This window comes from Salvelinus alpinus, chromosome 9 (assembly GCF_045679555.1).
Source record: "Salvelinus alpinus chromosome 9, SLU_Salpinus.1, whole genome shotgun sequence".
NCBI classification, from domain to species: Eukaryota; Metazoa; Chordata; class Actinopteri; order Salmoniformes; family Salmonidae; genus Salvelinus; species Salvelinus alpinus.
Window position 1 is genome coordinate 19,964,896 of NC_092094.1, and position 18,333 is coordinate 19,983,228.

The 18,333-nt window shown below is 42.5% G+C and overlaps 2 protein-coding genes across 3 annotated transcripts in view; one reads left to right on the forward strand and one right to left on the reverse strand.

The window, feature by feature from the left end:
- The window catches only part of LOC139583964 (protein bicaudal D homolog 1-like), an 83,904-nt gene that overhangs the window by 55,228 nt on the left and 10,343 nt on the right, over window positions 1-18,333 (reverse strand). The window lies entirely within an intron of this gene.
- LOC139583965 (pyrin-like) lies at window positions 4,868-11,479 on the forward strand. The gene is made up of 2 exons (XM_071415430.1): window positions 4,868-5,037; window positions 9,014-11,479. The coding sequence occupies exon 2, from the start codon at window positions 9,016-9,018 to the stop codon at window positions 10,360-10,362; it is 1,347 nt and encodes a 448-aa protein (XP_071271531.1). The 5' UTR covers window positions 4,868-5,037; window positions 9,014-9,015; the 3' UTR covers window positions 10,363-11,479.

Sequence of the window (18,333 nt, forward strand, 5' to 3'; positions counted from 1 at the left end):
GTCACAGTAACTGTATTCATTTTTTAACCTGTCTAGCCCCGGGGTCCCCCCACATTCCACTGAAAAGGAATATTCAAAAATATTTTTTTGAAATATTTAACTTTCACACATTAACAAGTCCAATACAGCAAATGAAAGATAAACATCTTGTGAATCCAGCCATCAGGTCCGATTTTTTAAATGTTTTACAGCGAAAACACCACGTATATTTATGTTAGCTCACCACCAAATACAAAAAAGCACAGACATTTCTTTCACAGCACAGGTAGCTTGCACAAAACCCCCAAATAGAGATAGAATTAATCACTAACCTTTGAAATTCTTCATCAGATGAGTCATATAACATCATGTTACACAATACATTTATGTTTTGTTCGATAATGTGCATATATATACAGTGGGGAGAACAAGTATTTGATACACTGCCGATTTTGCAAGTTTTCCTACTTACAAAGCATGTAGAGGTCTGTAATTTTTATCATAGGTACACTTCAACTGTGAGAGACGGAATCTAAAACAAAAATCCAGAAAATCACATTGTATAATTTTTAAGTAATTAATTTGCATTTTATTGCATGACATAAGTATTTGATCACCTACCAACCAGTAAGAATTCCGGCTCTCACAGACCTGTTAGTTTTTCTTTAAGAAGCCCTCCTGTTCTCCACTCATTACCTGTATTAACTGCACCTGTTTGAACTCGTTACCTGTATAAAAGACACCTGTCCACACACTCAATCAAACAGACTCCAACCTCTCCACAATGGCCAAGACCAGAGAGCTGTGTAAGGACATCAGGGATAAAATTGTAGACCTGCACAAGGCTGGGATGGGCTACAGGACAATAGGCAAGCAGCTTGGTGAGAAGGCAACAACTGTTGGCGCAATTATTAGAAAATGGAAGAAGTTCAAGATGACGGTCAATCATCCTCGGTCTGGGGCTCCATGCAAGATCTCACCTCGTGGGGCATCAATGATCATGAGGAAGGTGAGGGATCAGCCCAGAACTACACGGCAGGACCTGGTCAATGACCTGAAGAGAGCTGGGACCACAGTCTCAAAGAAAACCATTAGTAACACACTATGCCGTCATGGATTAAAATACTGCAGCGCACGCAAGGTCCCCCTGCTCAAGCCAGGGCATGTCCAGGCCCGTCTGAAGTTTGCCAATGACCATCTGGATGATCCAGAGGAAGAATGGGAGAAGGTCATGTGGTCTGATGAGACAAAAATTGAGCTTTTTGGTCTAAACTCCACTCGACGTGTTTGGAGGAAGAAGAAGGATGAGTACAACCCCAAGAACACCATCCCAACCGTGAAGCATGGAGGTGGAAACATCATTCTTTGGGGATGCTTTTCTGCAAAGGGGACAGGACGACTGCACCGTATTGAGGGGAGGATGGATGGGGCCATGTATCGCGAGATCTTGGCCAACAACCTCCTTCCCTCAGTAAGAGCATTGAAGATGGGTCGTGGCTGGGTCTTCCAGCATGACAACGACCCGAAACACACAGCCAGGGAAACGAAGGAGTGGCTCCGTAAGAAGCATCTCAAGGTCCTGGAGTGGCCTAGCCAGTCTCCAGACCTGAACCCAATAGAAAATCTTTGGAGGGAGCTGAAAGTCCGTATTGCCCAGCGCCAGCACCGAAACCTGAAGGATCTGGAGAAGGTCTGTATGGAGGAGTGGGCCAAAATCCCTGCTGCAGTGTGTGCAAACCTGGTTAAGAACTACAGGAAACGTTTGATCTGTGTATTTGCAAACAGAGGTTTCTGTACCAAATATTAAGATCTGCTTTTCTGATGTATCAAATACTTATGTCATGCAATAAAATGCAAATTAATTACTTAAAAATTATACAATGTGATTTTCTGGATTTTTGTTTTAGATTCCGTCTCTCACAGTTGAAGTGTACCTATGATAAAAATTACAGACCTCTACATGCGTTGTAAGTAGGAAAACCTGCAAAATCGGCAGTGTATCAAATACTTGTTCTCCCCACTGTATATATAAAAAAATCTCAGTTTACATTGGCGCGTTACATGCAGTAATGTTTTGATTCCAAAACATCTGGTTATTTTGCAGAAATACTCATAATAAACATTGATAAAAGATGCAAGTGTTATTCACATAATTAAAGATAAACTTATCCTCTATGCAACCGCTGTCAGATTTCAAAATAAACTTTACGGAAAAATATTAATCTGAGAACGGCGTTTAGAGCACAATCCAGCCAAAGAAATAATCGCCATTTTGGTGTCTAAAAAAGCTACAAAAACACTATAAATATGCACTTACCTTCGAATAACTTCATCAGAAGGCACTCTCAGGATTCCCAGATCGACAATAAATGACTGAAAAGTTCCATAAAGCCCATCATTTAGCCACTTGTTGTTAGCATGTTCATCCCAGGAATCCATTTCATGACGCACGAACAATCCATCCAGACAAAAACTCAAAAAGTTCCGTTACAGGTCGTAGAAACAGGTCAAATGATGTTTGCAATCCATATTTAGTATGTGTTTTACATTAATCATCAATAACGATCCAACCGGAGAATTTCATTGTCTGAAGAAAGAGCATTGGAACGAGAGCTCTCTCTCTCCCTCGCGCGCAAATCCTGACTGAGAATTCTGACGACCACTCACTAGAATAGCTCCTATGAACCCCTCCTTTATAGTAGAATAATAAGACTAACATCTAAAGACGACGACATCTAGTGGAAGCCCTAGGCAGTGTTTGTTCAGCCATATCTAGACGGGGTACCATTTGACACTGTTTTGAAAATCGACTTCTCATTTCCTGTTTTGACCTCTTCTCAGGTTTTTGTCTGCCAAATGAGTTCTGTTATACTTACAGAAATAATTCAAACAGTTTTAGAAACTTCAGAGTGTTTTCTATACAATAGTAATAATAATATGCATGTATTACCTTCTGGGACAGAGTAGGAGGAAATTTTGTTTGGGCACGCAATTTGTTCAAAGTGGAAACACTGCCCCCTATCCCTATGAAGTTTTAAGAGAGAGACATACAGACAAACAGAGGGAAGAGAAAAGAGATGGCTTTTTACAGTATTTACTAACACATCATTTTATAACGTATTTTACCAGCTCTCTCAGCTGGGTAATATGCCCTAGAGGGGACGGTTGGGGACGGTTGGCTCAGCAGAGTGGTAACTGCGCCAAAAGGTCAGAACACAGACGAAGTGGGCTGAAAGGAGGAGAGGAAAAGAGAAGAGGCTTTGATGCAAGATGCCCTGTAAGACCTGTCCTGACTCATCAGCATGATGCAATGGCAGACTGCATGGGCTCTTGGACCCCTTCCATCACCCTAGCTTCAGTCACTCCGAGAGAGAGAGAGAGAGAGAGAGAGAGAGAGAGAGAGAGAGAGAGAGAGAGAGAGAGAGAGAGAGAGAGAGAGAGAGAGAGAGAGAGAGAGAGAGAGAGAGAGAGAGAGAGAGAGAGAGAGAGAGAGAGAGAGAGAGAGAGAAAAATAAAGCTTATAATATCCTCCACAGTCATAAGTTATAACGGCTAAGATACTCTAATAACTACAGATATTCTTACATTAAATGACTGGGTGGTAAGTATGTGCCTGTGGGCTCAATTTAAATCAGTCTCTGCTCTGAAAGCTCAAAAATCTTCATACAGCCCAGTGCAGAGTAGTCTCACATTAACCACTAACCAGATTCCCTCAGGCTGTGACAGCATCTCATCTTCCATCCATCAAACTGTTAAAAACCACAGGTGTGCCTGGGCCGTATTACTCTTCCACAGAGGACCTGTCTAGTAAACTCCAGGCAGCCGCATGGTAAATCAAGTTGTGTGTGTCTGCATGGAGAGGGATGTGTCCCTCTCCTCTGTCTCCAGCTCTCCATAAAGCCAGAGATTCATTAGGGCCTCAGAAGCCTTATGTCCTATATCAGGGATGTGGGTGGGGGCCACCAAAAATCTGAACTCATCATGAGGGCGCCGCAGTGGTTTGCGGTTCTGCGTACCCACAACCCATACCAACACATGCAGTCAGAGGCGGACCTAGCCTTTTGGGGGCCATAAGTGAAATGTTGTTGCCTCCCCCCAAAATAATTGTGGCACACTTGACAGCAGAGAGAACACTTTAATGTTTTTGAGTTCAGAGAAAATGTTGCAGAGAAAATGTTGCAAGTTTGTTGCAATTCTACACCTTTTGCCATAGGATGAAGAGAAATGTTTTCAGTTTTTTAATATGATATCTGAGTGAGTCTCACGCCCTGAACATAGTAAGCTGTTTTTTCTCTGTGTTGGTTGGGGCGTGATGGTGAATTGGGTGTGTTATCTAGGTGTATTTGTATGTCTATGGTGGCCTGATATGGTTCCCAGTCAGAGGCAGCTGTTTATCGTTGTCTCTGATTGGGGATCATATTTAGGCAGCAATTTCCCTTTTGTGTTTGTGGGATCTTGTCTATGTTTAGTTGCCTGTCTGCACTATTTGTATAGCTTCACGTTTTGTCCGTTGATTTTGTTGTTTTTGTTAAGTGTTTATTCATTATAAGAGAATGTACGCATACCACGCTGCACCTTGGTCTCACTCATACGACGATCGTGACAGTGAGAGTGACTAACAAAATTGCCCATCCCTGTCCAATTGCCCATCCCTGTCCTATATACTGGCCTGGCTGGAGACAATGAGCAGGACAGTCAGAATTAATATGTATTTCGGTGTGAAAAAGTAATTTAGTTCACTGAACAAGTGGTTTTATGAATTAAATCAAATTAGGGTGTTTTATTGTAGCCAACATGATAGAATGAGCACTGCTACGGCGAAGTTAATATTTAACTTAACTTACCTCATGTTGATATGATGTAATAGTTCTTTAGGAGAAGGGGAGGAGGAAATACATATTTTACGCTGGTACGGTAACTGACTTCAGGGTAATACAGTAAAGTGAAACTGTCCTGGCCAGGTACTGTAGGCTATATAAAGTAATCGCCTCAAGTGATTATCACTGAAGTGAAAGAAGATAGTCATACAGAAACACTACTAGACAAGCACACAATCAGGTGAGTGAACAGGTTTATTTACCAAGGGGATATTTCTTAACGCTTCGATAGAAAAGTAATGTATAGATTGGACTAGGGCTGTTATGGGGACCGTATTACTGCCACACCGGCCGTCACGAGTCATGACGGCGGTCAAATTTCACGTTACCGTTTAGTCATGGTAATTAGACTTCTCCAAGCTCTGATGCTGCTGATGGTCATCAGTAGCCTACCAAACTTGTTAACTGCCTGGTACTCAGCACTCTTTTGTCCCTCAATTCACTCTGACATCAATGCAAATGTGATCGAAAATCAAACAATTCATGAGAGCCCATGTTGCTCAACATTTCTATAGGCTATGCAATTGTGTGAGAAAACAGAGTGATGACCTCTATTAAAAAGAGGAGGATCACATCAACTTCTAAAGGCTAGGCCTACTATATTCATTTCTCAACTTTCCTAATATTAAGCACATTGCTTCTCTTTACAACAGGAGTTTAGCCTTCCTGGCTGGCATGAAAATTAACCCCAGAAAAAAGCGTCCTCAATTCGCTATTTAAGTGCATAGATGACATGTATTTTTTCCTGAGCCCCTTTTTTAAGAAAGGTGCATGATAATGGGCCATTCTAAACAAATTTCACACATATATTATTTAGTATACAGTATGTAAAGACAAGACTAAATCAAGAATAGTCTGATGGGTGACAATATTAGCCTATCACTTGTGAGTGATGCCCAGCTTGTGTGCAGTAAGGCAAGATACAGCACATACCTTTTTTGCAACTTTTTCAAATAATAGTCGCACACCTCATGTAGCGTAGTCCATAGGCCTATTTTTTGATAAGGTTTGTATCACAACGAACGTCTTAAAATGAAGCACATTAATCCTGATTTACAACGGGTGTAAACCCGACCTGGCATACATACACAGCACATAAGTTCCAAGTTTGGGGAAGATCATTTTCACCATAAAAATTCACTTTTATAATAAAAGCATTACATGCGTAATTGCATTTGCGGTCACTTTTGAGAATGATGAAATGTGTGCAGCCTGCTCAAAAAACAAAGCAGAGCTCATGCCTTTCATGAGATTTTTTCAAATCATTATTAGAGTAGCATCATGCAGGCTTAGAATGTATTAAAAATCAAAACATACAGCCCAACGTTCATATGACAACTAAAGTTGCATAAATAACTCTAAATTAAGCATATAGGAGGACCTGTTTCTTTGTTAACCGCTCAACACAGAATAGCTACATGTGCGCACTGCCTCAAGTCGTTTGGAGAAAATATCCTTTCTATTTTATTCAGCTATGTTCAATTGTATTCTTCATACTATAAAATAATATATAATAATGACACGGAATTCTAAGCAAATCTTGTCTGCCTAATGAACTAGTGTGGCCCACAGCCATGTGGCGTAGCCTGATCAGGGCCTAACATAAGGACAACTCAGAGTATGCTATTCTGCTCTTCTGAAATAGACTACATTTTATTCATATCATGTTTTTTTTTAGACTGGTCTAAAATAAATAATGGATTTATTGTGTAGGCTATATTACATGGAATTAATAGACTTTTTAAAATGTAGATATTCCAAAGGTCTGCATCAGTGGCTTGTAGGATTGGAAGCCAGGAGATGCTAAATATGTTTATGTTAATTAACGGTCAATTACCGTGAGACTGGCAGTTATTTGCTTGACAGTCATCAGCTGACTGTTCAACATTACATAACGTGTGCCAGTTCTACATTGCATTATACAGCACAAATGTTATTGTATTGTAGTATCCTACTAATATGCCCCAGGACAGATTAAACTCTTTGGGCTCTGGTACACATTATTGTGTTTGTTTGTGGTTGGTGTTAATTAAGTGATATTCACAGTGCTTTTCATTTTGTACTGCTCTGGTGGATGTGTAGCTGGTTACTGGGTCATTCCACCAATAGAGTGCATTTTGGGTAATCAAATAAAATGTTATTGGTTGCATACACATATTAAGCAGATGTTATTGCGGATGTAGCGAAATGCTTGTGTTCCTAGCTCCAATAGGCTCTAGAAGTGATTTAGCTCATCTGGTATGCTCGTGTCACTGGGCAGCTCGGCGATGTGCTTCCCTTTGTAGTCTGTAATCGTTTGCAAGCCCTGCCACATAAGACGAGCGTCAGAGCCGGTGTAGTATAATTCAATCTTAGCCCTATATTGGTGCTTTGCCTGTTTGATGGTTCGTCGCAGGGCATAGCAGGATTTCTTGTAAGCTTCCAGGTTCGAGTCCCGCACCTTGAAAGCGGCAGCTCTACCCTTTAGCTCAGAATGTTGCCTGTAATCCATGGCTTCTGGTTGGGGTATGTACGTACAGTCACTGTGGGTACGACGTCCTCGATGCACTTATTGATAAAGCCAGTGACTGATGTGGTGTACTCCTCAATGCCATCGGAAGAATCCCGGGAACATGTTCCAGTCTGTGATAGCAAAACAGTCCTGTAGTTTAGCATCTGCTTCATCTAACCATGCCGAGAGCATGCCGATTGCACGCTCCCTCAAAACTTGAGACATCTGTGGCATTGTGTTGTGTGAAAACTGCACATTTTAGAGTGGCCTTTTATTTTCCACAGCACAAGGTGCACCTGTGTAATGATCATACTGTTTAATCAGCTTCTTCATATACCACACCTGTCAGGTGGATGTATTCAGTGGTGTAAAGTACTTAAGTAAAAATACTTTAAAGTACTATTCTAGTAGTTTTTTGGGGGTATCTGTTCTTTACTTTAGTATTTATATTTTGGACCACTTTTACTTTTACACCACTACATTCCTAAAAAAAAAGATGTACTTTTTACCCTATACATTTTCCATGTCACCTAAAAGTACTAATTACATTTTGAATGCTTAGCAGGACAGGGAACTGGTCCAATTCACATACTTATCAAGAGAAAATCCCTGGTCATCCCCACTGCATCTGATCTGGCGGACTCACTAAACACAAATGCTTCATTTGTAAATGATGTCTTAGCGTTGGAGTGTGCTCTTGGCTATGTGTAAATAAAAAAATAAGAAATTTAATTGTACCGTCTGGTTTGCTTAATATCAAGAATTTGAATAGTAAATACTTTTACTTTTGATAGTTAAGTATATTTGAGAAATTACATTTACTTTGATTTGCATATTTAAAACCAAATACTTTTAGGCTTTTACTCAAGTAGAATTTTACTGGGTGACTTTCACTTTTACTTGAGTAATTTTCTATTAACATAACATTACTTTTACTCAAGTTTGAAAATGAGGTACTTTTTCCATCCCTGGATGGATTGTCTTGGTAAAAAAGAAATGCTTCCTAACAGAGATGTAAAATGATTTGTGCAGAAATTTTGAAAAATAAGCTTTTTTGTGCATATGGAAAATTTCTGGGACCAACACTTTACATGTTGCGTTTATATTTTTGTTCAGTATAAAATATCAAAGGAAGGCAAAGGACACTCTATTAGTGGAACGACCCTACTGTCCCTACTGGGTGTTTGAATGTTTTTTTTGTATTCTTTTTAAAACTGAAATAGAAAATATATTTTAGAGGCAAATATACGTATCTCTATCATTGTTTTGGTTTCAGTTTAACAAGTGATGTGATTTACTCCATGTGTAACTCTGTGTTGTCTGTTCACACTGCTATGCTTTATCTTGGCCAGGTCGCAGTTGCAAATGAGAACTTGTTCTCAACTAGCCTACCTGGTTAAATAAAGGTGAAATAAAAATAAAATAAATAAATAAAATGAGTCACTGACTGGCAGACTGTGCCAACCAAAGGTTTTACCCCGAGAATACCTGTGACCAATGCTGGCTTTATCTGTACATCTGATCTGCACCAGTCAATCAAGTTTCAGTTCAGGAATGGGAACTTCCATTCATGTTTTACATAGACTGAACTGAAACTAAGCTAAACTGAACTAAACTAAATAGAAACAAAACAAAAAAATAACTGACTGTGTTGTCTTGTTCCCAGCTATGTCGCCAAACAACAAGTGGATAGGGAGGGGCCTGCATGCCAGCCTGTTGTACCTGCTTTTATTTGTGTGCCTGGTGCGCACCGCTACTCTGGACGAAGAAGATATTGAGATTGATGATGAGGAGGAAGACCTGGAGTATGAGTCCAGTATGAAACAAGACGGACACACCTGTGGAAGCGGCCAAACTGGTCACTATCCATTCTGTAAGGACAAGGACCAGGTCATTCACCACTACGTCCACACAAGGGATGAGTGTGGAGAGACAGACTTCAAGAAAGTGCGGGGGGAAATGCAGCTGATGATCCAGGACCGTCGAAAGAAGATGAAGGAGATCGTACACTCTGCAAAACTCATCGAGAAAAATGTGGAGAGGGAGAAAGAGGACACTTTGCTGTTCCTGACTGAAGTGGCACGGCTCGTTCAGAAGACCTACGTAGATGTCATTGAGGAGATCAAAAAGAAGCAGAAAGCAGCAACAACCGGGGCTATAGAACACATTCTAGAGCTAACACAGGAAATCTCTAAACTACAGGAGAGAAGCTCTGAACTGGAGCAGCTCTCACACACTGAGGACCACCTTCACCTTCTCCAGATGTTCCCGTCCCTGTGTACCCCACCAGCCATCATTGACTGGTCTGAGGTCAGCATTCACAGTGATCCCAGTGTGGGGTCTATGAGGAGAGCTGTGAACAAGCTGAGAGAAGCACTCAATAGTGAAGAGAGCAGGCTGTCTGCAGCTGAGTTGGGAAGGATTAAAAAGTGTGCAGTGAATGTGACTCTGGACCCTGATACAGCACATCCGTACCTCATTGTCTCTGAAGACGGGAAACAAGTGAGAATTGGAGATCTCTGGCAAAATGTCACAGATGGCCCTGAAAGGTTTAATTTAGTTGTTAATGTCCTAGCAAAGGAGGGCTTCTCCTCAGGGAGATTCTACTATGAGGTGCAGGTGAAAGGTAAGACTAGGTTGGATTTAGGAGTGGCCGTAGAGTCCATCAACAGGCAGAGTGGGGTCACCCTGAGCCCTGGCCATGGATACCTGGCTATATGTCTGAGGGATGGGGATAGGTATGTAGCTGCTGAAAGCCCTGCTATCCTCATCGCTCTTAGTCAGAAGCCCCAGAAGATAGGGGTTTATGTTGATTATGAACAAGGCCAGGTCTCCTTCTATGATGTGGATAACAGGTCTCATATCTACTCCTTCACTGATTACACTTTCAATAAGAAACTCTATCCATTCTTTAGCACTGGCACTGACGATGACGGTGAAAACTCAGCCCCATTAGTCATTACCCCAGTCAATCAACATCTGAGTATTCATTTCTTAACTTTTGAAAAAGCCTGAAAATTGATAAAATGCAACTTACAATGTGTATATACATTGAGTATACAAAATATTAGCAACACCTTCCTAATATTGAGTTGCACCCCCCACTTTTGCCCTCGGAACAACCTAAATTCATCAGGGCATAGACTCTACAAAGTGTCGAAAGCGTTCCACAGGGATGATGGCCCATGTTGACTCCAATGCTTCCCACAGTTGTGTCAAGTTGGCTGGATGTCATTTGGGTAGTGGACCATTCTTGATACACACGGGAAACTGTTGAGCGTGAAAAACCTAGCAGCGCTACAGTTCTTGACACACTCGCGCCTGGCACTTTCTACCATACCCTGTTCAAAGGCACTACAATAATTTGTCTTGCCCATTCACCCTCTGAATGGCACACATACACAATCCATGTCTCCATTCTCTCAAGGCTTAAAAATCCTTCTTTAACCTGTCTCCTCCCCTTCATCTACACTGATTGAAGTGTATTTAACAAGTGACGTCAATAAGGGATCATAGCTTTCACCTGGTCAGTCTATGTCATGGAAAGAGCAGGTGTTCCTAATGTTTTGTACACTCAATGTATTGAGGCTGTCAGAGTTAGTTTACATTTTTTAATTAATCCCATTGTCTGAATGTGTTCAAAATAAATTGAAAACATCGAAAATACATATCATATGCAGCTAAAAACGTTGTGATGCCAAAACAAGGTTAACGAAAGTGTGCTTTATCAATTTACCTGATTTGGCTAACTGTTACTTTGGACAAAATCAAGACCTGAATATTCTTGTAATGCTTTTTGTATAAAAATTTCTTAAATTACAGCTCAATTTGAGCTAATTCTGAATATGCAATTAATTGTGATTAATCACAGCAAGTCCTGCGATTAATTAGATTTTAAAATTGTATCGTTTCACGGCCCTAGTATCTGTAGAATATCATTATATATCAATGTTTAGGGAAGCACATTGGGGAAGCACTGTGTTTCATCAAATCATACATTTGTTTTCCATTTACTTTTTTGTTGCAAGTTGTTTCAAATGTCATATTTCAGAATGTCTCTCCAGTTTTCCGCTTCTTGAAGAAATTAAAGGTTATAAATTACATTAACTGAAGGTCTAATTAAATGAACCCATTCAGCCAACGATACATCTCAAGGTCCTTGTGGTTTTCCATCCAGAACATTCTGAATGACACAACACCTTCCACCCTGACAACTCTTATGTCAAGGTCCATGTGGTTCCTCCATCCAGAAGTATCTGAATGACAACACCTTTCACCCTTCCAATTCTACAGTATGAATCTTTATCCCAAGTGTTCCGTTGATACCATAGGGTGAGATTGAATCAAAGCTCTAATGTGGAGAACCACTCCCACACACACGCTCTCTTTGACAAATCTGCATTAGCCAATTAATTGCATGGTAGAAAGAGAGGGAGAGAGATATAGGAAGAGAGGGTGGAGAAAGGGGTAGAAAGAGAGAGAGAGAAAGAGAGAGACACTGTTAATCCCAGGCAGGCTGATTGGTTTTCCAGCAGACACCCTGAGAAAGGCTGCTAATTGCTGTGTTACAGAGCAGGAGGTGAGTATGAGACAGAGGCAACTTATGGCTGTGTCACAAAGCAGGAGTTATGAAAGAGACCGAGAGAGTCTACAGTCTCCGTGACTCGCTTGCCAGGTCTATAGCCAGGAACATGGAGTACTGGGCTGCTAATAAGAGATGCCAGGCTTATAGCCAGGAAGATGGAGTACTGGGCTGGGAACAAGACCCACAGCCAGTCTTTAGTGCACTGGGTGATTGGGAACAATCCAGTATTCTCCTTACACAACATTAATCATTACAGGAGAGAGTTTACAGAGCAGTCAACAGAGCGCTCTTGGTGTGAATGTGTGCTGGTAGGCCTTGGAATTTGGGTCTACGGTAGGTCCACTCACAGGGGTGATGTCATCAGCACTAGCGGCTCATTTTGTTACGTTACAGTTTTTTCTCGTCAATCTACACACAACACACCATAATGACAAAGTCAAAACAGGTTTTTAGACATTTTTACAAATGTATTAAAAATAAAAAACGGGGAAAAGTATTCAGACCATTTACTCAGTACTTTGTTGAAGCACCTTTGGCAGCGATTACAACCTCAAGTCTTCTTGGGTATGACGCAAACATTTTGGCACACCTGTATTTGGGGAGCTTCTCCCCTTCGCTGCTGATTCTCTCAAGCTCTGTCAGGTTGGATGGGGAGTGTCGCTGGACAGCTATTTTCAGGTCTCTCCAGAGAGGTTAGATCGGGTTCAAGTCAGGGCTCTGGCTGGGCCACTCATGGACATTCAGAGACTTGTCGTTGTCCTGTTGGAAGGACCAACCTTCGCCCCAGTCTGAAGTACTGAGCACTTTGTAGCAGGTTTTCATCAAGGATGGCTCTGTTCATCTTTCCCTCAATCCTGACTAGTCTCCCAGTCCCTGCCTCTGAAACAAATCCCCACAACATGATGCTGCCACCAGCATGCTTCACCGTAGGGATGGTATTGGCCAGGTGCTGAGTTCATTCTTTGTTTCATCAGACCATAGAATCTTGTTTCTCATGGTCTGAGAGTCCTTTAGGTGTGTCATAACTCTGCTGTGACGATCTGAAGGATCAGGTTACAGTGGGTCTACAGTATGCTCTACAGTATGATCTCTCTCGTAGAGGGGGAGAGCGGGAAGTCGGCTGTTTTATGGTCGGTCATAAAATACGCTGCCCCTATGCTCTGTAGTGTTCGAGATTGGAATGTAAACTGTGGAGCACAGAGAGACACTTGGACGTCAACAGTTTGAATAATTAAGCAATATTTATATTTTTGAGAATGTGGGAATGGTCCGTGGACACTTAAGGGACAGTCATCAAAAGATAATTTGTCACGTGCGCCAAATACAAAAGGTGTAGACCTTACAGTGAAATGCTTACTGACAAGCCCTAACCAACAGTGCGATTTTAAAATAAAAAATAGGTATAAGGTGTGTTTCCTGTCGAGATACATAACTGTATCTCTTAAAGTGTACATTTCTCGGCTGTCAGGTTGACAGTTGAAGTCGGAAGTTTACATACACCTTAGCCAAATACATTTAAACTCAGTTTTTCACAATTCCTGACATTTAATCCTAGTAAAAATACCCTGTCTTAGGTCAGTTAGGATCACCACTTTATTTTAAGAATGTGACATGTCAAAATAATAGTAGAGAGTAATTTATTTAAGCTTTTATTTCTTTTATCACATAACTTGGGTGAATTTTGCCCCAATCCTCCTGACAGAGCTGGTGTAACTGAGTCAGGTTTGTAGGCCTCCTTGCTCGCACACACTTTTTCAGTTCTGCCCAAACATTTTCAATAGGATTGAGGTCAGGGCTCTGTGATGGCCACTCCAATACCTTGACTTTGTTGTCCTTAAGTCATTTTGCCACTACTTTGGAAGTATGCTTGGGGTCATTGTCCGTTTGGAAGACCCATTTGCGACCAAGCTTTAACTTCCTGACTGATGTCTTGAGATGTTGCTTCAATATATCCACATAATTTTCCATCCTCATGATGCCATCTATTTTGTGAAGTGCACCAGTCCCTCCTGCAGCAAAGCACCCCCACAACATGATGCTGCCACCCCCGTGCTTCACGGTTGGTAAGGTATTCTTCGGCTTGCAAGCCTCCCCCTTTTTCCTCCAAACATAACTCTGGTCATTATAGCCAAACAGTTCTATTTTTGTTTCATCAGACCAGAGGACATTTCTCCAAAAAGTACGATCTTTGTCTCCATGTGCAGTTGCAAACATTAGTCTGGCTTTATTATGGCGGTTTTGGAGCAGTGGCTTCTTCCTTGCTGAGCGGCCTTTCAGGTTATGTCGATATAGGACTCGTTTTACTGTGGATATAGATACTTTTGTACCTGTTTCCTCCAGCATCTTCACAAGGTCCTTTGCTCTTGTTCTGGGATTGATTTGCACTTTTCGCACCAAAGTACATTCATCTCTAGGAGACAGAACGCGTCTCCTTCCTGAGCGGAATGACGGCTGCGTGGTCCCATGGAGTTTATACTTGCGTACTATTGTTTATACAGATGAATGTGGTACCTACAGGCGTTTGGAAATCGCTCCCAAGGATGAACCAGACATGTGGAGGTCTACAATTTTCTTTCTGAGGTCTTGGCTGATTTCTTTTGATTTTCCCATGATGTAAAGCAAAGAGGCACTGAGATTGAAGGTAGGCCTTGAAATACATCCACAGGCACACCTCCAATTGACTCAAATGATGTCAATTAGCCTATCAGAAGCTTCTAAAGCCATGACATCATTTTCTGTCATTTTTCAAGCTGTTTAAAGGCACAGTCAACTTCGTGTATGTACACTTCTGACCCACTGGAATTGTGATACAGTGAGTTATAAGTGAAATAATCTGTCTGTAAACAATTGTTGGAAAATTTACTTGTGTCATGCACAAAGTAGATGTCCTAACCGACTTGCCAAAACTATAATTTGTTAACAATACATTTTTGGAGTGGTTGAAAAATGAGTTTTAATGACTCCAACCTAAGTGTATGTAAACTTCCGACTTCAACTGTCATTCTAAATATTGTGAAACGTATGTGATTAAACATGAAACTATTTGTGAAAAGATGTAATGTGATGTTTAAAAAACTATTCAGACTCCTTCAGTTTTTCAACATTTTGTTATGTTACAGTCTTATTTTTTAAATGATTACATTTGAAAAAATCCTCATCAATCTACATATAGTACTCCATAATGACATAGCGAAAACAGGTTTTTAATTTAATTTTAAGTACCTTAGTTAAGTACCTTAGATAAGTACCTTAGTTACATAAGTATTCAGACCCTTTGCTATGAGACTCGAAATTGAGCTCAGGTGCATCCTGTTTCCATTGATCATCCTTGAGATGTTTCTACAACTTGATTGACCTGTGCTGTGTTGAAGCCACCGCGCCTCCATCTTGGGACTCCCTCACCATTGCAAAAAAATATTTAGGAAGATATAGAAATGCATTTATTAAAGTCTACATTAATTTCTGCCACGTTTATTCTATTACACACACCTTAATTAATAGTTTTAAATTATATTATGTGAGCTAAACATACAAATAAAAAATATACACTGAAAAAAAATAAAACCCAACATGCAACAATTTTAAAGATTTGATTAAGTTACAGTTCATAAAAGGAAATCAGTCAATTGAAATAATTTCATTAGGCCTAATCTATTGATTTCACATGACAGGGAATACAGATACGCATATGTGAACTAGTGAACTAGTGAACACAGAAAAAAACAGGAACACACGAACAGGAACAATCACCCACAAACAAATAGTGAAAACAGGCTACCTTAATATGGTTCCCAATCAGAGACAATGACAAACACCTGCCTCTGATTGGGAACCATATTAAGGTAGCCTGTTTTCACTGTTTGTTTGTGGGTGATTGTTCCTGTTCGTGTGTTCCTGCTTTTTTCTGTGTTCACTAGTTCGGGACTGTAGCGTCGTTGGTTTTTCGTCTGTTTATTGTTTTTGTTATTATTGAGAAGTATTCTAATAAATTATGGATACGCACCACGCTGCGCTTTGGTCCTCCTCTCCTTTCAACGACGAAAGCCGTTACAGAATCACCCACCACAAAAGGACCAAGCAGCGTGGTAACAGGCAGCGGCAGCAAGAGCAGCGCAAGAGGGAGGAATGGACATGGGAAGACGTTTTGGAAGGCAAGGGCTGCTACACATGGGAGGAGTTCCTGGCTGGAAGGGATCGCCTCCCATGGAGACAGGTGGAGGCAGCTAGGAGAGCAGAGGCAGCCGGAGAGAGGAGCCAGCGATTTGAGGAGGCAGCACGGCAGCGCGACAGGTACGAGAGGCAGCCGGAGAGAGGAGCCAGCGATGTGAGGAGGCAGCACGGCAGCGCGACAGGTACGAGAGGCAGCCCCAAATTATTTTTTTGGGGGGGCACACGGGAAGTGGGGCTAAGCCAGGTAGCAGACCTGAGCTCACTCCTCGTGCTTATTATAAGCAGCGCGTTACTGGTCAGGCACCGTGTTATGCGGTTAAGCGCACGGTGTCGCCAGTACGTGCCCATAGCCCGGTGCGCTATAGGGCAGCCCCCCGAAAGTATCATGTGAGTGTGGGCATCCAGCCAGGGCGTATTGTGCCTGCTCAGCGTGTCTGGTCTCCGGTACGCCGTTTCGGTCCAGGGTATCCTGCTCCGGCTCTGCGTGCTGTGTCTCCGGGGCGCTGGGAGGGTGCAGTGCGTCCTATGCCTGCGCTCCGCTCGTACCGGGCAAATGTGGGAGTGGAGCCTAAGGGAGAGGTGCGCATAGTAGGCACTAGATCTCCAGTGCTCACCCACAGCCCGGTTCAACCTGTGCCTGCACTCTGGAGGGTCCGGGCTAGAGTAGTTATCCAGCCTGGGGGAGTGGTGCCAAGACTGCGCACCAGAGCTCCAGTGCTCCCCCACAGCCCGGTCCTTCAGGTGCCTCCTCCTAACACCAAGCCTCCTGTAGGTCTCCCCAGCCTGGTGGCTCCTGTGGCAGCCCCACGCACCAGGCTGTCTCTCCGTCTCCTCCCTACATGTGTGCCCGTCTGCCCAGCGCCGCCTGCGCTGCCCGTCTGCCCAGCGCCGTCTGAGCTGTCCGTCTGCCCAGCGCCGCCTGTGCTGTCCATCTGCCCAGCGCCGCCTGCGCTGTCAGTCAGTCCGGAGCTGCCCCTCGGTCCGGAGCTGCCCTCGGTCCGGAGCTGCCCCTCGGTTCGGAGCTGCCCCTCGGTCCGGAGCTGCCCCTCGGTCCGGAGCTGCCCCTCGGTCCGGAGCTGCCCCTCAGTCCGGAGCTGCCCCTCCGTCCAGAGGCGCCCATCAGTCCAGTGGGGTTAATTTGGAGGGTCACCGTTAAGAGGAGGCCACGGAAGCGGGAATTAACTATGGTGGGGTGGGGGCCACGTCCAGCGCCAGAGCCACCACCGTGGACAGATGCCCACCCAGACCCTCCCCTATAGGTTCAGGTTTTGCGGCCGGAGTCCGCACCTTGGGGGGGGGGGGGGGTACTGTCACGTTCCTGACCTTATTTCCTTTGTTTAGTCTTTGTTTAGTTGGTCAGGACGTGAGCTGGGTGGGCATTCTATGTTTTGTGTTTCTATGTTGGGTTTGTTGTTTGGCCTAATATGGTTCTCAATCAGAGGCAGGTGTTTGTCATTGTCTCTGATTGGGAACCATATTAAGGTAGCCTGTTTTCACTGTTTGTTTGTGGGTGATTGTTTCCTGTCTTTATGTTCTGCACCAGATAGGACTGTTTTCGGTTTTCACATTTATTGTTTTGTTGCTTGTAGTGTTCACGTTATTATCTTTATTAAATCATGTTGAACACTAGCCGCGCTGCGTTTTGGTCCTCTCCTTCATCCCAGGAAGAAAGCCGTTACACACTGCTTTGCTTTATCTTGGCCAGGTTGCAGTTGTAAATGAGAACTTGTTCTTAACTAGCCTTCCTGGTTAAATAAAGGTGAAAAGAAAAAGTTTCACACTGACATACAACAGTGTATAACAGTGAAAAGTACATGAAGTATACTTAGAAAAATCAACAGAAATAGTTTCCTCAAAATAGCCTAAAACAGCACAATGAGGCCATTTGGGTATAAAACCAACTAAAACAAACCTTCTCTTGTGAATGGGTCCACTCCTTTTTGCAGTGACTTCAAAGTTGAGTTTGCGGCACAAACAGCTGAAGTAGGGTTCTACAATCAATACAGAAGCCTACAGGCACAGGAGTCCAGTTCCCTTTCCAGAATCATTTCACTACAGTAAAAAGAGCTATTTGAAAAACATGATATCTTGGACGCACCCCAGGCTGCTCCCATAGACCAGCATTAGACCTTGATTTACTCATGCGAGAATCACAAGGGAGGACACAAAAACCACAGAGGGGACTAAATATACACATAGACTAATTATACAGGATATAGACTTTCTAAGAG

Excerpts from the sequence above, each read along its gene's own strand:
- LOC139583965 (XM_071415430.1), top strand. The coding sequence starts at position 9,016 with ATGTCGCCAAACAACAAGTGGATAGGGAGGGGCCTGCATGCCAGCCTG.